We start from the raw sequence: 21,138 nt of genomic DNA on the forward strand, positions 1-21,138 counted from the left end.
CGTGCTCTGTGGCGTGCTCTGTGGCGTGGCGTGCTCTGTGGCGTGCTCTGTGGCGTGGCGTGCTCTGTGGCGTGCTCTGTGGCGTGCTCTGTGGCGTGCTCAGGTTCCTGAAGAACATTTCTCCGTTCAAATCCTCCGTTGACATTTCACAAAAGCCGTATATCAGGAGATTGAAGCCTGTAACCATGACAACCAGCTACCTCAACACTCGTGACTATAAGACATCTGATTCAGCTCCAAAATGATATTTAAAACAGAGACAAAGGAAAAGGAACATTTTCACTACACATCCCACAATGCATTGCGGATGATCCCTCTTCTTCTTCAGAGTAACTTTAGTCGTTGTTATCGTGATTATTCTGTTAAAACACATTTACTGTTAGCTAGCTAACGTGTTAGCACGCTCGTGACACTGTCCGTTTGCATACGGCGCCGAGGGGTGTGAAACATCGCCGTGGTAACAGCGAGCTCCACCAATCAGAGACGTGGCTGTGACACTCTATGATTGTGGGTAGTGTAGTTCTTTTCCTCGATGTCTAAACCGTTCAGCTCTTTTAAATGGAGGTTGAAGACTCACCTGTTTACAGCTTTAATAAGATTTTAAACTTTTACTATTATTATTATTTTAACTCTTTTAATTCTGTATTTTTTTATTTAAATGAATTTCATTTGAATTCTTTTTATTTGAACATATTTTCAGATTTGAACGTTTCTTTTCTTTGCTCTGTCATGACTCTTTGGTCTCGTGTGAAGCTCTTTGAATCGTCCTGTTGTTGAAATGTTCTTTATAAATAAACTTACCTCTTCTTAAAGGTCGATCTCAGACGACCTCGTGTCTCCTACAGGAACAGAAACCATCGTCTCACACTCAGGTCGCTCGTGGTCAGTCTACCTGTAGATGGTTATGACATCATGGCTCATAATTAAATCAGCTATGGAGAAAATGAACGAGGTTTTTACTTCCTGAAGCGCTCAGTTAGGAAGGTCAGCTCCATCACTGGGACTGAAATGGAAAGATGTTCAGCAGGTCACAGAAACGTGAGGAGATTCAACAGAGCACATATAAAGAATAAAGCTGTGTGTGTGCAGGCCAGCTGCATGTTCTCTTCCATCTTTAATATGTTTACATGAAGGTTTGGACTTCTCTCAACATGCTGCACAGCCTGAGTGTTCTTGGTGACTGCAGCTGATGAAACTGTCACATCCTGTAAAGGGTTAATGAATCATATTTCAGACTAATAAAAATAATCTAAATAAAAGATTCGATTTGTTCTTTTATTTTATCTAAAGATTATTTCTCTGATGGGTTCATGTTACAACACGTTAGAGGAAGAGAGCACAGCTGACATCTCTCTCTCTCTCTCTCCTCCTCTCTCTCTCACTCTCTCTCTCTCTGTATCGATGGGTACAGGTGAGGGGGCGCGAGGGGGCGCGAGGGTATCGATGTGCGCGCGGGAGGGGGCGGAGGCGCGCGGCCGGGGCTGTGCGCGTGGGTGGAAGCAGCGTATAAAGAGGATGAGGGACATTTCACCTGGTCGTTCTCCTCCACGCAGACCGCAGCGTGGGATCGTCTGCTCACCTGAGAGTCACCTGGACGACACAGAGGAAACAGAGACTTTGGATTTAACAAACCGGGAATAAACGGAACTTCCATCAACAAGAGGTGAGACTGATCATTTAGTTCGTTCACATCCCTCTGCAGCCTCATCATTTATTCTACACTCCTTTATTTTTCGGGTTAGGGTAACACCAGTAAGTTGAAGTGTCAGAAAGTTCTGGAAGGTTTGCTTTAAGTTCTTTTTCTTCATATTTATTCATTTCATTAAAATGTCCTCTTAAAAAAAGTGTTTATCCTGATTGAAAGTTTAATTTATTAGTTTCAAAGTGTTGTCGGAGCGATAGAATCATTTCAAGTTATCTTTATTAGTCAAATGCACAACAGAACAGGCAAAGCAGTCATAGCTGGCAATGAAAGCTCTCCTTAACACAGCAAAAATAAAAAATAGTATAGAAGATAAGAATAACAAGAGTAACAACGTACAGTGCAATAAGAACCACAAGTTTAAATAAAACTAGAATATATGTACAGTATATATATAGATAAATATGTATGCACAGAATATATATAACAATAAATAAACAATATATATAAAAATAAACAGTATATATAATTTTTTTTAGGCTTTTAAAGAATTTGATATTTTTGATCAGCTGTATGAGCCTGCAGGTTTTTATTCTGATGACTCTTTTCTCTCCAGCAGCGGTGATGGCTCGCCACGTGGTGCTGATGATGTTTCTCACGCTCGTCCTGTCAGCACGTGCCCTCGGCTCGGAGGCGCGCGTCAAACTGAACTCAATCAGGACGGTGATTCTGAAGGAGGGGCACGCTCTGCCGCTGAACCGGAGCACGTGGGAGCCCAGCCTCGACCTTACGGTGAGTGTGCATCTCCAACGCCACGCCTTCTGAGTTTCTGGCGGTGTGTGTTCGTTTTGTGACATCGTCGTTCTCTTTGTCTGTTTTCTGCAGCTCTATCAGTGCATGAGTGACCTGGAGTGCAGAGAAGGAAGCTACTGCCACGCCCCCACCAAAGGCCCCGCCCATTCTCGCTGTCAGAACTGCCGCAGGAGGAAGAGGCGTTGCGATAGGGATGGCATGTGTTGCCCAGGCAACCACTGCAGCAACAGTAAGATTATCTATTTAGCCTTCAATAGTTTTTATGCTGCTGTGTAACATTTGATCACCATGTGGTGGACTCTGAAGCTTCAGTGTTTATCCAGCTCTGCATGGGTCTGTAAACCTTTCTGTGTTCTAACCTCTCTCCATTTTTCAAAAGCATCTCCAATATTGATCCTAGTTTGAGCACGTTTCTGCTCGTGGAGCTTATTAGAAACATGCAGAGGCTTTTTAGGTCGAGCATGTTTCCTTAATGTCTGATCATATAGTAAGGTCACTTTATCATTTCACTCACTACACATCTCACTGATTGGACCTTTAAACTTGGTATAGTGAGTCCTAACCTTTTTGGATAAGCGAAATACTTTTTAGTTTTTAGCTCTGAACACATTTTATTAGTCAAATCTTTATTTCCATTTTGTTTGGATAAGTGGTATACAAACTTTTTTTGGTTAAGTTCATAATAACTTTATTGTTTCCTTTTCAAATACTCATTCCTGTTTCTCTCTTTCTGTCTGCAGATATCTGTGTTCCCGACGTCGAGAGTTTTGTGTCTCAGAGGATCCCGGACTCTGACGGAGGGATTGGTTCGCTCTCTAAGAAGAAAGGGTTTAGGAAAAGAGGGAGGATGGACGTAAAAGGGACCTCAAGTCGAGGTAAACATTTTTAGTTTCTGAAAGAATTACATTTGAATTATTGAATTGTTCCCAACACGATAACTCATTAACCGTCTGCTTCTGTTTCAGGTCAGGTTGGGGATCCCTGTCTCCGCACCTCAGACTGTTCGGACGGTTTGTGCTGCGCCCGTCACTTCTGGACTCGCATCTGCAAGCCGGTGTTGCGGGAGGGACAGGTTTGCACGCGACACCGCCGCAAGGGGAACCACGGCCTGGAGCTCTTCCAGCGCTGCTCCTGCGGGGACGGACTCAGCTGCCGAACCCTGCGAGAGCCCGGCGTCCAGCCTTCAGCGCCGTCTGCATCTTCGTCACTCCTCGCTGCAGCAAAATCCAAATTTTCAGCCTCGTCCCGCCACTCCTCCCCCCACACTTCTCTGCTGGCTTCAAAGTCGTCGTCAGAAGTGTCGAAGACGAGACTTCACGTGTGCCAGAAAAACTAACGAAGGACGGACAAATGGGACGGGAAGAAAGAAGCATCCCCTCTCTCTGCCTATGACCGACCTGCAGGTAACGAGAGGCAGAAACCAAAGAAGAAGAAAGCTGGGATGAACGGAGGGAGGGGTGGATAAACCTCCTCCTCCAAACTCTCCCACTATCTCAATGCTAATGAACTTCCTGTCAGGCTGCATTCACACACAAACTCAGCGGGATGTGAAACTCTTTGTGGTTCAGATCTGGTTTCCTCCTCTGCGTCTAGACGGGCAGAAACCACTTTGAAATCCGGTTTGACTCCACTTACACAAACAGCATTAATATTGAAAACCTGATTCATGACTGTTACAATGGCCTCAAGAGATTCATTCATGGGTTGTTAGTTCAAAAAAACACACTTTAGAAATCCCCCTAAATGTCAAACAAAACCTGCTCACATAGAGTGAAGAGGTATCAAACAAAACCTGCTCACAGAGTGAAGAGGTATCAAACAAAACCTGCTCACAGAGTGAAGAGGTATCAAACAAAACCTGCTCACAGAGTGAAGAGGTGGAGATGGTTTCAATGATTTCCATCAAGTGATTTCTAATTTAGGGGCTCAATCTCGCTCAGTTTAATCCGATATTTTAACGTCCTGAAGTGCAATGATGGCTGTACATGCTCACAAAACAGACATCCATTGATATAGCACAGATGGAGATTGAGTAAAGAGCTCAATTTCAAGCCAACATCATTATAAAAAGGCACGAAATAGCACTGTTAGCTAGCCTCAGAATTGCGTTAGCTTAAATTTAACTTGTACATGTAAATTCTTTGTCCAGTTGGATTTCAGGAAAACTAAAGTTTGGATTAAAAATGATGTAACTGATGGGGGAAATGCTTTAAGCTTTAGATGTTAGAGTGACAGTTCTTAGGCTATCAACCATTTAAAGACCTGCTAACATTAGCCAAACTCACGTCAGCCTAAAACGGAGGCTTTTACAGCCCAAATTCTTGAAATAAAAAACTTTATATTTGATATGATGTTTTTTTCCCTAAAATAAATGTAGTAACATCATCAGGGTACCCCATTCGCTCAGAATAAAGTGACAGTAGAAGGATTCTCAGTGGGCCACAGTTTATTTATTTGTCAAATGAAGAATCACGTTAGAATCACGTTAAAATTTAAAGAAAAGTGCAATATTCTATTTAAAGTTTTATTTTTGCAAACCAAACATATGGATTGAAAGTTTTGTAACTTAAAAATGGTTTCAGGTTTACAGGTGAGAGAGGCAATTCTTCTTTAACTAATAACCTTTAAAGGACTTCCTAAGATTAGCCAAAGTCACGTTAGCAGAACCCAAAGGCTTTTAAACAAACATACCAAAAGAGAACTTTGAAGAGGATTTATTTATTTTCTATAAACAGTTGTTTCAAATGTAGGCCCCTCTTTAGGGTCAGTAGATACTCAGTCACATCCATTTTCACGTCCCGTTAGTGTGAAATGTAGCCTCGTTAGCCGAAACTGTCCCCACCCAAGTTAGAGGCCTGAGGTTTGTCTGGACGTTTGTTTGATTGCACTGTTGTTATTGTGAGAAGAGTTATTTTTCTAAAGCTGTATATTTTGGATGAATGCTCGTGTAATTATTTGCCCGTGTTTTTAAGTGTAACTCTGGCAATTAATTTGGGTTTTATTCCTGCCACTTTACATAATAATGTACTGTGTGTGAATAATCTGTGTCATGATTAAAATGAGTTGTAATCTTAAAGATATATTTGTTGCTCTTTTGTTTCTAAGGTAATCATGTTTTAAGTGTGTGGGTTTGGGGTTTACATAACTAAATACTAATGATTCAGGTGCATTCACAATGGACTAGCTTATCCACAGCTGTATCATTTCAGCTGGATTAATCAGCTAGCATACCGCTTTTAACTTCCTGATACCATTATGCACCTATTGTAATTATTCTTCCTCTGTCTAACGCATTCTAAATTTAAGGATGTAAATTTGCCTACATTCTTTTGCAGTTCTAACTGGCGACATAGACCTTACCGATCATTTACAATGTTAGCGAGCCGTGAAAGATAACGATTCCATCCTACACTAGCTTCCATGTTTCATAAACTGTTGAAGTTCATTAAGTATCTGAGAGAGACGTTCATGAGTTTGGACCACATATATCTGAAAACCAGGCAGTGAATGTTATTCCCCGTGCTGGTGGGCTGAGATAAGATTACCAAAGAGGAAAAGATGTTCCCACAGGCCTGTAGAGACACAGGGAAGTGATTCCATCTGTGCAGATAAAAGTTATTTATGACCACAGAGTTAAAGCTCAGCCCAAGATCTTCCAACTGTTTGCCTATTTAAACGACAGAAGGATAGCAGGTGATGTCTGTCTTCATCCTGTAATGAAAAACAGACGGTTGAATTAAACAGGGGACAGTATGTTCGCTGATTGATTTTTACAGATATGACGCATTAAAAACCCTCAGATTGTCTTACGTTAGAGTTCAAAAGGTCTCCATTTCAAAATCAACATCACATACTTAAAGTCATTAAAAGCTGAAGGCTGCATCATCTCACACACACTCTGCGTTCTTTATTTCTTAATATTCATTTAGTCTACAAGACAGTAAAAATAAATAATTCAGGACGCCACTGCATACAGAAGAACATATATTCTGATTGCTCTATTAAATATGAGAATATCATGTTGTAGTGATAAAATACCATTTTCAGAGGCAGAAATAAACCCTGCATATTCATATTTTAATATTTATTCAGTGTACCTGGATCTACCTGGATGTTGACGATAACACCTGGATGCACACACATGCTGTCAACACACATTGTCAATGTGAAGCAACTCTGTCAGTATTCCCCGTGTGCAATAAAGTTTTAGTGAAAAGTATGTGAGCCTCAGGCTGCTGCAGAGAGAAACATCATCATCTGCTCTCAGTTTATCCTGAAACCACACAGATAAGAAGATAAGATGATATGAAGACGTTGTTATTAATGAAAGACTGCACACACACTCATACACATAAAGCAGCATAACGAGGACCTCTTCACCGGCCATACCATACTTATGAGGACATTTGATAAAATGATTCTTTGGCTTTTAGGAATCAAAGGTGAGAGTGGAAAGCTGTCCAACTTGAACATTTAAATGACATTATCATCAGAACGACAAGGAAAAACTGTGACATCAAGGAAACGGGGAATCACTGATGGCAAAGTGACGATAACGTAGTGACGGATACGCAACACGTGGTTACCGGGAAGCTGGGGAACACGGATAGAAGAGTGAAATGAGCATGTAAAAGAAGTGTGTGTGTGTGGTGTGTGTGTGTGTGTGTGTGTGTGTGTGTGAGTGTGAGTGTGAGTGTGTGTGTGTGTGAGTGTGTGTGTGTGTGTGTGTGTGTGTGTGTGTGTGTGTGTGTGTGTGTGTGTGTGTTATCTTTATAATAACCATGCCCAAACTAAGGACAGTGATGCCCAGCAGCTACGAACCACGAAAGAGAGAACACACATTCTCTCTTCTTTCTCGTCAACATTAAAGTTATTCTCTGAAGGTTTTTTGGGAAATTAAAAAATGTCCAAACCTGATTATAAACATCAGCAAACACTGTCATTACAAGTATTTACAGGCCTCAAGTGATGTTTGTTTATTGTGTTTGCTAACAACTGCAGCTACATATGACTCTTGAACTAACACTGGTTACACATTTTTTTCTTGTTTTTGTTTTTTTTCTCAGTCCATAGGGGAGGTGGACAGTCACAGAGGAGATTACAATTAAATTTGCTTTTAGCTTTGATAGTGAATTATCAGATGTTCTTTACAGGGAGGAATGGTATATAGATTTAAGTTGTTTACAATAAATATGTACAATATTTTAATTTTATGAAAAGATTTGAAAATATTGAGGATAAAGGACCAATCAGTGAGATGATAAAGGTATCTTACTCTCTGATCATTAAGGAAACATGCTATGTTGAAGTGCTGGCTTCTCTGACAACAATGCAGCAGCCAGTATGTCCTCCTTCTAAATTTAGATTCTGGTCCTGAATGATCTGGATTTGTTTGGACCAGAGAAGGTAGGTGCTTTTAAGACCCCCCCCCCCCCACACGGCTGTTTTGGACGCCCCTCAGTTTGTCAGATATGAGAGCAGTTATCAGGTCAACAGGTGTTGCAGTAATGGAAGCGGGCAAGAGAAGTGGTTCAGATAGAAGTGATTGTACCCGACCTAAAAAGCCTCTGCATGTTTCTAATAAGCTCCACGAGCAGAAACGTGCTCAAACTAGGATCAATATTGGAGATGCTTTTGAAAAATGGAGAGAGGTTAGAAAGGTTTACAGACCCATGCAGAGCTGGATAAACACTGAAGCTTCAGAGTCCACCACATGGTGACCTGTGTGAGAATCGACTCTAGAGAGGAGGGGGGGGGGAACAGCTCTCTATGATGTTTAGAATTTAGACTGCAGTACCCATTTTAAACATTAGGGGACAGAGCTCCTTTAACACAGATAAAATATGAAATATTTAAGAATCAAAGGATTATCTTTCTTACTGACAGCCTTAAACCTATGTATTTATTTTTCACCATTATCAGATATCTCAGAATTATGAGAAACAGTATCTACAAATAATTAAAGTTCAATTAAAAAATGTTTTTTTTATACTTTTCCCTTTTGTTTTCAGCCTCCATACACACATTCATCTCACTTCTCTTATAAGATGTCTCTTTAAATCTAAACTGCACGGATGCTCTTCAGTTTTACAACCTAATAAAAGAGAGCGAAGGAAAGCAGGTCAGCTGGACTGGTTACTCATTAACACACACACACACACACAAAACATCCATTATTGATCAGCACAGGTGAGGTTGTGTCCATATCTGCCGCTCCTGGGACGACAAAACAGGTAAGATATTTAAATTCTGTTTAGACGTCTCATACTTTAATAATCAGTTATAATAATAAATAACCAGCAGCGAGGACAGAAGACCGCCACGTACACGGCGTGGGTCACTATCAATAGAGCAAACAGTTACATCATGACAGTGACCCGTGCTTGCATGGCTGAGTATGTAGAGAGCCTACAGCGTATATCTGAAAGTCAGCCTCACTACACAACTGACATCAGTGTGACTGTTCGGGTTCACATGAAATGAAGCAGCAACACGTTAAACAACCATTACCCACACGCGCTCTGTTAGTTCAAGTTCAAGTTCAAGTTATCTTTATTAGTCAAAATGCACAACATAACAGGCAGAGCAGTCATAGCTGGCAATGAAATGTTTGTGTTCCAAGCTCTCCTTAACAATGCAAAAAATAAAAAATAGTATAGACGATAGAGTAACAAGTCACTACAAGTTTGGGGCGCTGGTGGCTCAGTGGTTAGTGCGCGCGACCCATGAAGCCTTCTGCTTGTGCTTTTAGTTTTGTTAGTTGCTTAGTTGATTAAATTTGTTTTTATTTCTATTTTATTTTTCTTCCTGTAGCACTTTGAGATTTTTTTGAAAAATGTAAAATGCGTTACAAATTAAATGTATTGTTATTATTACTATGTATGGAGGCCTGTAGTCTTCCAAGCGGGCGGCCCAGGTTCGAATCCAGCCTGTGGCTCCTTTCCCGCATGTCATTCCCTTCTCTCTCTTTCTCCCCGATTTCCGACTCTATCCACTGTCCTATCTCTACATTTAAGGCACAAAAAGCCCAAAAATAAATCTTAAAAAAGTTTAAATAAAAGAATATATGTACAGTATATAGATATGTATGTACAGAATATATATCTATAACAATAAAGTAAAGTGTCTCAGACAGTATCTGTGTAGTGCAGTGGCATACAGTGTGCAGTAGTATGCTTGTGTGTGCAAAAATATTGTGTGTGTGGGGGTGGGGGGTGGGGGGGCAGGATCTTAGGGTTTAGGAGTTCAAGGGGCTTTTGGTGCTCGGAAAGAAGCTGTTCTTGAACCTGGTGGTTCTTGTCCTGATGCTCCGTCTGCCTGACGGTTGCAGAGTGAACAGTTTCTGGCTGTGGTCCCTGAGAATGGTCCGTGCTTTTCTCCAACATCTCCGAGTGTAGAGGTCCTGTATGGATGGCAGATGAGGTCATGAGGTTGGCAACATGTTACGTGTTGTTGAAGGTAGATTTTCAGTTTGGAGACATCACTGTTATTACTCCTTCTATTCTGGCGCCCAACAACACAATGAGAAAACATTTTAAGACTCATTTGTTGCCAACTACGCTCACTGCAGTGATTCATTTAGCCTCCAGCTAAAAGTGTGACATCATTGGGACGTCGGCCCTAAAAGGGTCTATTAAACAAACAAAAAACATAAAAAATGTGTTACTCACAAAAACTCTAAATGACATAAACTATAATTCTTTATTGAAAAACAGATGGCTCTCCACACGGAACAAAGTCGCCATGGAAACAGATGTTACGGAGTGCTCAGCGGTTTTGATCGTCACGGTGATGGCGAGAGGAACGTGCTGTCCTTGAACCTGCTGTTGGTAGGCAGCAAGCAGAGTGGGAGGAGCTCTGTGGGCAATGCTCTGATTGGTCAGTGGTCGTACAGATTCAAAGAAATAACACGTTTGAAAGTTTTACCTTTTGAATCTTCACATTTGGCGCCCACAGTTAACTTTTAAGAAAAAACTCCAGAGAGAGGGGCTCAATGGACACAGACCCTAACCATTACATTTTGTATCAATCTTCTATCACGATATCATGACTTTCATTTTATTGTCATGTCTAACCTTTATCTATGTTGTTCTTTTCCTGACAGAAACAGGCTCATGTAACTTTTAGATTGTGATCAAATAAACATCTTAAAATAGAAGAATATTAATAAATTCAAATGTCTGCAGGTGGAGAAGGATTCCAAACAGGAAACTGCATTCCTGGCATTTCCCCATCAACAGAGTGCCAGCTTCTTAGCAGAAAATATCAAAACTTTTTCAGGAGGCAGGGGGCGGAGTCGGACCTCCTGTTGAGAGTGGTAGACACACCCCCACGGTGGCCCCGCCCACAGAAGTTGCTCCAGCTCTGCCCTGAAGGCGTGCACATTATTGTCCTGGTTGTGAGAGCAGACCTCAGACACGAGGACACACACATGAAGGAGTATGCAGAGGTACACACACACACGCACACACACACACACACACACACACACACACACACATACACACAGCCAGAAATTAATTGTTTCTTAATGTTTGGAGTGATTTTGTGTGTTTTGTGTATGTTTAGTCTCTTTTTGGTCCAGATTGGCGCCGTCACACGTTACTAGTTCTTACTTTTACTGACCATCTGAAGAAGGCGGGGTTTCAACTGCATGACTACCTAACCCAGGAAAGTGATTGGCTAAGATCTCTGTCCGAAGAGGTGGAAGGCGGAGTCTTCTTCATGGACAACAGCTGTGATTGGCCATCGATCAGAGGACGGCCTTTGAGAGAGCAATTGCTCCGCCTCTCAGCCAGAAACCATCACAAAGCTCTGACGGTCCAGACAGAGGTTTCACTCTGATCATTTATCTGAATACTGAGGGAATCTTTGTTGCCAACTTGTTGTATGCCTATTTAAAATGTTTTTTTCTGGTATTTGCAAAATGTGTCAAAGACCTTACTGGTTAATATTTGATTTAAAACAGTTGATACATGGAATCCCAAAAACATTTCTATGAATTTAAAGTAGTTGCTGACTTTCCGAACACTCGAGGAAACAGATGATTATTTTGTAAAGATTTTAATTGTTAACAACAGTGATGAAAAAGAAATAATTATTTTCAGTAACTTTCTTCATCTATTGTAAGCTAACAAAATCAGCCACCAACTAGCTAAGGGTAAGAAGCTTGCATTTTTACAATGATAGTCCTTCGATGTCCATTAGGTCTTGGCTTTACCTATCTAATGATGCAGTTGGTGAGGGAGGGGGCCCTGCATAGACCCTTCCCCTTCACCTCAAACCCGCAGCCTTTAAAGGTGGCCACACCCCTGCTGTCCACCTGCAGGTCGGGCTGGAGAAGCTCCCAAACTCTCTGCTTGGCCTGCAGCTCTTTGTCTGGTTCACCTAAACACAGAGTGGTGGGAGGGGTCATAATTATCTGGACGTTGATTGCTTAGCAGCCAGTTGACCCTTTGGCTCGGAACAGCTCAAATAAGTTTAAAAAATCGAATCCATACTTTACAAATGTTGGAAGCACATGATGAACCAGTGTCCTGTGTGTCTTACTTTATATACTTTATAGGACTTGTCCAAAGATTCACATGTGTTAAGTGTTGTTTAGAAAGCTACTACATCAGAAAATCGTAGAAAGTTGAAAACAAAGGCAACAGAAATGGAAAAAACCACCATGCTGTTATCAAATGTAAATAAAGTCTCTTCAACAGACTGGTTTAAGCAAAATAACCTGACATTTGATGGTGTCTAATGGTGTTTATGATTACATTTATGATACATTCTGTAACCATGGTTACCTGGGTAGTTTAGGAAGGTGACTCTGTCTCCGGGGTTGGACCCCGCAGGAGGAATCAGCAGCTCGCTGCAGTCATTTGAGGAGTAGCAACAGAGGAGGCGGGCCTGGGAGACCACGCCCCTTAGTTGACAGGCCTTGACGTTGCATAGCAACACTGCTAGACGTCCCTGAAGCTGCATAGAGAGAGAGATATGTACTTCTGTAATAATTCACATTATTAAGACAGAGCTTTAAATAAAGTCACAGACATCAGGGAAGACAGAAGGACGGAAGAAATCCATTTATAGAACGAACGTAAAGAAAAAGGAAAGGAAAAGGAATGAAAAGGAAATTTATAAAAGGGAGTAAATTACAAAAAGGAATTTAAAAACTATAGAAACAGTTTTAAATTAAGAAAAAATGTCTTTTTACTTTGTAAGAATAATTAAATAAAGGAATATTTCTGTGATTAATTTTCTTCCATCTACCATCTTATCTTTTTATAAAAGTGTTTTATATGTTTAAATATAAACTTGTATTGATTTGAGAATAAAATCTTTAAATAGAAAGTAACTATGTGTGTTACCTCCTCGAAGTCGGTTGTCTCTTCGAGTTTGCTGACGACAGTGCGGGGGGTGCTTTCTCCCACGTCTACTTCCTGGACCGACATTGTTTCAGCCAACCGGTGGCGACGGATGCTGAGAATCCGTCCAACCCGCAGGTCCAGTCGTGACGGATCTATGCAAGGCTCCGCCTCCAAAGAGAGAGCGCCAGAGTTTGGACGAGCTGAAAGAGAAAAACAGTGAGGCGCTCCTTTCTTCACTATTTCGTTTATATTTTTCTACCGTCTGATATTTCCTTCTGTCATCGTCTCACCTTTCCTCTCTCCTCGCCTCCTCCTGTTCTGTCTATCTCTCCGATCATGTGAGGAGGAAGGAGGGGGGTTAGTTGGAACAGCTGCTGATGCCCCGACAGGAGGTGGAGCCGGGGCGAGCAAAGCCTTGGCTGAAAGAGATTTTAAAAAGAACAGATTTTTCTTTTGCTGTTGTTGACTTTTAGAAAATAAACGCAGGAAGTGAATCTAATTGTTCAAACCTAACTTTGACTTAATAGTTTTTATTAGATTAAAGGAAGGCACTCTGATAATCTGTTATTTAAATCTGACCACAGCTGACACTGAAGCGGCTCAGAGGGGAAGAAAATCAACCACAGTTGACTGTCATGTTTGTTAACTCTTAAGTGGCATTTTACATCGCATAACAAGTTCTGAGATTAGAGACTCTGGTTGTTGGTGAATTCATCTGTAAGTGTGTGATTTGCTGAATTGGTCATCTCGTTGATCTCCACACACTATAAGAACAAAACTGTTAAATCTGTCACGAGTGGTCGTCATGTGTGGGGTCGCTCATATTTTATAAATCCATTAGTGTGTATGAGGCTTTCGATACAAAGGGAGGACATTTTGAAAAGTTGTAAAATTTTATGGAAGGAGAGGAAATGTCTGAAAAGGAAGAACTATAATTCTTAGACATTCAGTCTGTTTTTCTTGTCTTGAAAGTTGTGTTTGAAGTTTTAAACTTAAAGCTTGACATAATGTCTCTGAGCGTCCTGAGGAATATAGAAGTTCAAACCTGTGCGTCTCCTCTGTTTGTCCTGAAGTTGAACTCTCAGCTGTTGGATGTCGTTCTTCAGTTTGCCGTTTTCCACCAGCAGCTTCTTCTGATCTCTGACTGACGCCTGCAACACTAAACACATACAAAACACACGTGTAGTTTTCATCTCATCCACAAGGAATATTATTCAACTGTTTTCTATTTTAATTAAAGTGTTTGAAAAACGTTTCTTCACTCTCTTCTTTCTTGCTATGGCATCATACCATATCTAATTCTATAGTATTGTAATTTCATATTGACTTGGTGGTGTTACGTTTTCCACGTGCATTTCCTCTTACGTGCTTTCTCTCTGCTCAGCAGGACGTGAGTATTAAAATACTCAACGATCTGCTCGCCATCCTCTGGGTCGAACTTCATGAGAGCTGCTGCCAGGCTACGAGAGGGAAAAACAAGAGATGCATAAAAAACTGAGTCATGTTTTACAGGAAGTCCCCAAATTATCCATCGCTCAGTCAAGTCCTTCTATCCATTCAGAGGAAATAACCATTAAATGTGATTGAAACTTGTACAATGTATCGAAAAAAAGTAAATGGAAACAAGTTCAGGTTGTTTTTGAAGAGCCATAAGTCCAAGTAGGGTCTCAACTGGGACACAGTTGATAGAGATACGCTCAGATCACAGCTAGTTTGAGTCCAGTTCAAGTCTCTGCCAGGTTTGGACTGGTTTTACTGGTGTTTTATGTATAATCAGAGGCGCTGCTTGTCAAAACGCAGGACAGGCAACTGCTTGGGGCCCCAGGCCAGTAGGGGGCCTCATATGGCTGACAATCTTTAAACCACAGCAGTTGCTCAAAATGTGCAAAGTTTGCACTTATAGCAGGAAACCTCCCTAAGAAGGCCCCGTCGACAGCACTCAGGGTTGTTGTGCTGCTGAGTGTCACACTGGCTGGTACAGGTGGAGAAGCTAGCGGCAGGTAGCGATTAACAGAAGTCCCAGGATAGCTGATCACGGTCTAACAAACATGCAAGATGACATTCAGAAAGTAACAACTTTCTCTATCACAACTCAAAACACAACAGAGGCAACACCTTGTGGCGCTATTTGGTACTACAATCATATTCTGACTGTTATTCTATGAAAGCCTTAGTTTGGTAATGAAAGTCACAGAAGGACTATAAATGTTTTTAATGTTCTTTATTTTTATATTTTAAAATTATACTAATGTGAACACTGGGAAAAGAATGTTCACATGTTTACTTTTTTTGTCTTTTGTTGGCCAAAACAAATGAAAACTTAATTTGTTTGGGCCAACAAGTCTAACATCATACACTGATTGACGAAAACATTTTTATTTTTCTGTGAGTATTGCGCAAAAATAAGAAGGGGTAGGACCAGAAAAGTTTTTAATTACTTCCTATCCCTTTTGAACTTGAACTATATTATATGAGTTATTAATTTGTTGCTATGGATCCAGTTTGTTTGTTCGTTTTGTTTTTTTCCTTTTTATTTTGTGTTTGTATTTTCTTAACATGTTCAATAAATTGACTAATAAATATTTTAAAATTATACTAATGTGAACACTGGGAAAAGAATGTTCACATGTTGACTTTTTTTTGTTGGTGTCTGATTATTAATCACATTAAGGTGGAGGGGCCCCTCCATTTTGTTTTTGCCCAGGGCCCAAACAGAGTCTAGAATCACCACCATGAACAACTGACAGTTAAAAGAAGATGTCACAAGTCTTTGAGGTATCTGTTTATCAACTAATCCCATGGTTTCACTAAAGAGGTGAAATGACATGTTGACCTGATGTCATATTCAAATCAGTGATGTCACCAATATACTGATCAGATATTTTTATAGATGATATCTTAGAGGATGACTTTCTCATCGCCAGAGGGGCGCACACGCAGACTGTGAGAAATGTCAGAAATAATTGAGAAGGGGAAGTTTGTGATCTCACTTCTGTAGCAAAAACAAAAACTAAATGAATCTTGTTGTCTTAATCTGCTTCAAAGCATTTCTAGTTTTAAATATATGATCGACTGGAGAATTAAAACAAACAGCTGTTAGCTTGAACATCAAGACTCCTAGTTAATATGCATGACAGATTATGACTTTAGTGTTACCGCTTGTTGAACCAGAATGTTTGCTCAAATAAACACCTAAAACATCTATACTGTGTGCTAATTCATTAAAATGAAAGAACTTTGGATTGATTTAATCTGCGATGAGGGAATTTAGTTTGTAAACCTTTAAAGGTCCACAGCCACAGAGAGAGACAGAAACCACGTATTTACATAATGACAAACAGAACACTACGGACGCGCCCGTAAGGCCTGGTTAACATTTACATACACAAATACACTCGACACTTGCACACTTATCTTTTTCACTGTTAAAGGACAATTCCCTTTAAGACACTTAAACTGCTTTGAAAACTGTTAAGGAACATTTCTTGTCCTTGTTTTCGACCTAGTTTTTGTCCCCAGATGGGTCTTGAGTTCATGCACTATAAACTTAAACGTCTATGCTGCTTATCGACGTGATGAAGCACAATGGCTCAATTTAAAGCGAAATACTGTAACAAGAAAATTATTGTCCTTATTAAGGATTGTTTTTTAAATCTCCATCGTCTGAACAGTTTGAAGACACATTGGATAAATAAATTTAATGTTATACAGAGTATGATCCCTATATTTAAAACCCCCAAAATATTAACACTAAATAAGACTATTGCTTCTGAGGTCCCATGTTTTTCCCAAAATAATAGTTGGGTCCCCAGAATGTTAATAGGATTGTGTCCTCACATTGTCATCTAAACAAGCAGATGCACACACACACACACACACACACTCACACTCACACTCACACACACACACACACACACACACACACACACACACACACACACACACACACATGCAGCAATCCCCCCCCCCCCCCCCCCCTCAGACGCAGGTCCTGTTCATGCATGTCCCTAAAAATAACAGAGTGTAAATCAACATTTAATTATATTATCATTAATAATAAAAATGGCAGGTTGGTCCCCACAACGTGGGTAGGAACAAAGTCTGCGTCCTCACAGTGTCTTTAAAACAAACACACACACTTACACACGTCCAGCAAATGGTCAACCAATGAAACGCAGAGAGGGACAGCTGCAGTCCTGCCTCCTGCTATAAATAACATCAGCTGCTACAACAACAGTGTTGAAATAAGTACTCACTCTGATAAAAGTTTGACAGTCTAAAAACTACAAGTGAAAAGCTATATTCACCACATTTTATAAAGGTTGGGATGAAAAAATGTCATCAAGAGTCCATTAAAACGCTTTAACAGAACCTGGAAATTGACTTCTTTAAGGTAAACATTACTATGGGAGGGCTAAATATTTATCAGTGACAGATAATCCTGTTAGCAACAAACAATGCACAGAAACAGGAAACTCTTTTTTAAACATTAAATTGTATGAAATCTTCTTGTTTCTGACTTTTTATTTAATGAGAAGAACATAAATACTTCCTTTTGTTTCGCCTTGAAGAAAACCTTAAAATAAAAAAAGATTTAGTCGAGAAAAGGAAAGAAAAAGCTGCAAAAAGTGAATTTAAAGAGAGCTCCTGTCTTTTACAATCGTATGTAAACATGTAGGTCACGTTTATGAAGACACTCCAAGCCGACTTTCACCTCAAATTTAACCTTTAAATGTCCTCTGCAAGGACTCTCAGTCTCCATAGCACCTCAATGTATCACTACGAGACGTGTGAAGTAAAGGAGGAGGATAGGTTTGTAGAAAAATGAAGAAAAGCTCAGAAGAAGAGACATGTTGGTTTGTACCTGGGGTTGAATGTGTGGTCGCTGTTCTCCATGTTGGATGATGTTCTCTGTCGGACGGTCGGAGGCAGAAAGCTTCGAGTCCGTCGTCAGCTGAGTCTCAAACTCTGTCAGCTGTTTGCTTTCGTCTCCAGGAGGTCAAACGACCCCCGCTTCAGCATGTCTCAATAACAGAGAGTTAAACTGGTCCTCAAAGGATGCATGAAGAAAATCTTCTTCTTCTAAATATATAGAATTGTTTTGTTCTTCTTTGAGTATTAAGAAAAGTCTCGTGTATTATTATTATTATGAATTATCTTTTGGTCTTTTTTGCAAACATAACTCGCTGACAAAAACACTTTACAGAATGTTCCGATGTGACTTTAGGAGGAGAGGAGACTGAATCTGGTTTTCTCTTCAGATTCTCTGATTCACGTTCTGGAGCTCTGATGACGACGGGATGGAACAGCTGTGGAACTTCAGCGTTTACAAGTCGGCCATGTTTGTCTCTAGAGACGTCAGGTTTGTTTCTTTAGTGTTCTTGTGAGTAAGGATCTACTTCTGGTCTCTGTGTATTAAAGGGGACATTATGAAAACTTCTTCAGTGTTTCTGAACATATATTTGTGTAACCTGAGAGTCTACTGACCCACAACATGTGACATAAACCCATCCAGTCCTTTGTTTGTGGTCTGCATGAGTCTTACAACACAGAGAAGCTCTGTTTCTAATGTGCTCTCCTTGTGATGTCACAGTGGGATTCCCCTCCCCTGGTATCTCCACCCATGGACTCCACCCCCAGCCTACAGCAAAACTTTTGCGCAGGTCTGCCATTTTTTTTCTCTCTATAGAGGAGTGATGTCTACGGGGAAAACTCAGGGGGCGGGGTCATTACATTTAAAGAGACACACACACACCAAAACGGATCGTTCTGAGAGAGCTGGTTTATACAGGGTCACAAACCTCCTCTGGTGCTGGATTCATGTTATATTTTGACCAAAGCACAGCACAGATGTTTCATTTAGACCACAGGGGACTGTTTGAAAAGGTGGAGGAGGACTGTTTGAAAAGGTGGAGGAGGACTGTTTGAAAAGGTGGAGGAGGGGACTGTTTGAAAAGGTGGAGGAGGACTGTTTGAAAAGGTGGAGGAGGACTGTTTGAAAAGGTGGAGGAGGGGACTGTTTGAAAAGGTGGAGGAGGGGACTGTTTGAAAAGGTGGAGGAGGACTGTTTGAAAAGGTGGAGGAGGACTGTTTGAAAAGGTGGAGGAGGACTGTTTGAAAAGGTGGAGGAGGGGGCTGTTTGAAAAGGTGGAGGAGGACTGTTTGAAAAGGTGGAGGAGAGGACTGTTTGAAAAGGTGGAGGAGGGGACTGTTTGAAAAGGTGGAGGAGGGGGACTGTTTGAAAAGGTGGAGGAGGACTGTTTGAAAAGGTGGAGGAGGGGACTGTTTGAAAAGGTGGAGGAGGGGACTGTTTGAAAAGGTGGAGGAGGAGGACTGTTTGAAAAGGTGGAGGAGGACTGTTTGAAAAGGTGGAGGAGGACTGTTTGAAAAGGTGGAGGAGGACTGTTTGAAAAGGTGGAGGAGGACTGTTTGAAAAGGTGGAGGAGGGGGCTGTTTGAAAAGGTGGAGGAGGGGACTGTTTGAAAAGGTGGAGGAGGGCTGTTTGAAAAGGTGGAGGAGGACTGTTTGAAAAGGTGGAGGAGGGGACTATTTGAAAAGGTGGAGGAGGACTGTTTGAAAAGGTGGAGGAGGACTGTTTGAAAAGGTGGAGGAGGAGGACTGTTTGAAATGGTGGAGGAGGACTATTTGAAAAGGTGGAGGAGGACTGTTTGAAAAGGTGGAGGAGGAGGACTGTTTGAAAAGGTGGAGGAGGGGACTGTTTGAAAAGGTGGAGGAGGACTGTTTGAAAAGGTGGAGGAGGACTGTTTGAAAAGGTGGAGGAGGAGGACTGTTTGAAAAGGTGGAGGAGGGGACTGTTTGAAAAGGTGGAGGAGGACTGTTTGAAAAGGTGGAGGAGGAGGACTGTTTGAAAAGGTGGAGGAGGACTATTTGAAAAGGTGGAGGAGGACTGTTTGAAAAGGTGGAGGAGGAGGACTGTTTGAAAAGGTGGAGGAGGGGACTGTTTGAAAAGGTGGAGGAGGACTGTTTGAAAAGGTGGAGGAGGACTGTTTGAAAAGGTGGAGGAGGACTGTTTGAAAAGGTGGAGGAGGGGACTGTTTGAAAAGGTGGAGGAGGGGACTGTTTGAAAAGGTGGAGGAGGAGGACTGTTTGAAAAGGTGGAGGAGGGGACTGTTTGAAAGGTGGAGGAGGGGACCTATTTGAAAAGGTGGAGGGAGGACTGTTTGAAAAGGTGGAGGAGGGGACTGTTTGAAAAGGTGGAGGAGGACTGTTTGAAAAGGTGGAGGAGGGGACTATTTGAAAAAGTGGAGGAGGACTGTTTGAAAAGGTGGAGGAGGGGACTGTTTGAAAAGGTGGAGGAGGGGACTGTTTGAAAAGGTGGAGGAGGACTATTTGAAAAGGTGGAGGAGGACTGTTTGAAAAGGTGGAGGAGGGGACTATTTGAAAAGGTGGAGGAGGACTGTTTGAAAAGGTGGAGGAGGGGACTGTTTGAAAAGGTGGAGGAGGGGGACTGTTTGAAAAGGTGGAGGAGGACTATTTGAAAAGGTGGAGGGAGGACTGTTTGAAAAGGTGGAGGAGGACTGTTTGAAAAGGTGGAGGAGGGGGGGTGTTTTGAAAAGGTGGAGGAGGACTGTTTGAAAAGGTGGAGGAGGGGACTGTTTGAAAAGGTGGAGGAGGGACTGTTTGAAAAGGTGGAGGAGGGGACTGTTTGAAAAGGTGGAGGAGGGGGGGTGTTTGAAAAGGTGGAGGAGGGGGGTGATATGTCCTCTTGGAGTCTTCTTGAATCACGACCTGAGAATCAAATCATCGTCTTCATGTTATTTATCATAAATGTGACGGAGGAGAAGGTGTTTGTTTATAAGGGAGGGTGGAGATGTAGAGTCCGGACAGCACTGTGATGTGTTTCAAGGAGTTCAGGATTTATCAGTATAAGCTCGGCGCCCTCTGGTGGAATAAGTTAGTATAACCTCAACAGTCACAAAACTAACTTCCTTTTTGTTTATGACTTTACTCAAACATCGAGAAAACATTTTTCCTCTTTGAACATTCAGTTTTGTGTTTCAGTGAGATGAAAGATTTTTTCAGTGTTCGTTTATTTGAACTTATTGACGTCAGGAGTTTAAGATTATGTATTACTGGAAGAAACATGTGTGTCTTATTCTTTTTCTATTTCTGCTTCTTTCATTTGATATTTTCATCCAGCAGCTTCATTTTATTTTCTTGAAATCTAACCGGAAGTAAAAGTTTAAGTCAGATGTTAAAAGTTCATCATGTTTAGAGTAGATATATATGACGTATTCCTGACGCAACCCTCTGGTCACGGAAAAGCGCGAGTGATCCCGAACTCAGGTGAGTCGTCACCGTGAC

At 41.3% G+C, this 21,138-nt stretch overlaps 3 protein-coding genes across 4 annotated transcripts; 2 read left to right on the top strand and 1 right to left on the bottom strand.

Moving 5' to 3' along the window:
• Nucleotides 1-1,492: 1,492 nt before the first annotated feature.
• On the top strand, nucleotides 1,493-4,796 carry LOC109976273 (dickkopf-related protein 2-like). 2 transcript variants are annotated; one of them, XM_065950295.1, is made up of 5 exons: nucleotides 1,493-1,663; nucleotides 2,259-2,434; nucleotides 2,528-2,684; nucleotides 3,196-3,330; nucleotides 3,421-4,796. In XM_065950295.1, exons 2-5 carry the CDS (start codon nucleotides 2,267-2,269, stop codon nucleotides 3,789-3,791), a joined length of 831 nt encoding a protein of 276 aa, XP_065806367.1. In that variant the 5' UTR covers nucleotides 1,493-1,663; nucleotides 2,259-2,266; the 3' UTR covers nucleotides 3,792-4,796. The 2 variants fall into 2 exon arrangements, with proteins under 2 accessions (XP_065806367.1, XP_029131679.1); XM_029275846.2 differs by having other exon boundaries at nucleotides 2,262-2,434.
• A 3,769-nt stretch (nucleotides 4,797-8,565) lies between these two features.
• Nucleotides 8,566-12,186, top strand: LOC110005395 (GTPase IMAP family member GIMD1-like). Its single transcript, XM_020660755.3, has 4 exons — nucleotides 8,566-8,688; nucleotides 10,171-10,333; nucleotides 10,642-10,904; nucleotides 11,024-12,186. The coding sequence occupies exons 2-4, from the start codon at nucleotides 10,171-10,173 to the stop codon at nucleotides 11,297-11,299; spliced, it is 702 nt and encodes a 233-aa protein (XP_020516411.2). The 5' UTR covers nucleotides 8,566-8,688; the 3' UTR covers nucleotides 11,300-12,186.
• Nucleotides 11,503-17,821, bottom strand: aimp1b (aminoacyl tRNA synthetase complex interacting multifunctional protein 1b). The gene is made up of 7 exons (XM_020660754.3): nucleotides 17,678-17,821; nucleotides 14,179-14,273; nucleotides 13,859-13,972; nucleotides 13,104-13,232; nucleotides 12,814-13,013; nucleotides 12,250-12,421; nucleotides 11,503-11,842 (listed from the first exon to the last, which is right to left on the bottom strand). The coding sequence occupies exons 1-7, from the start codon at nucleotides 17,707-17,709 to the stop codon at nucleotides 11,676-11,678; spliced, it is 909 nt and encodes a 302-aa protein (XP_020516410.1). The 5' UTR covers nucleotides 17,710-17,821; the 3' UTR covers nucleotides 11,503-11,675.
• Between the last annotated feature and the right edge of the window lie 3,317 nt (nucleotides 17,822-21,138).

The sequence above is a fragment of the Labrus bergylta genome, chromosome 22, assembly GCF_963930695.1.
Source record: "Labrus bergylta chromosome 22, fLabBer1.1, whole genome shotgun sequence".
NCBI classification, from domain to species: Eukaryota; Metazoa; Chordata; class Actinopteri; order Labriformes; family Labridae; genus Labrus; species Labrus bergylta.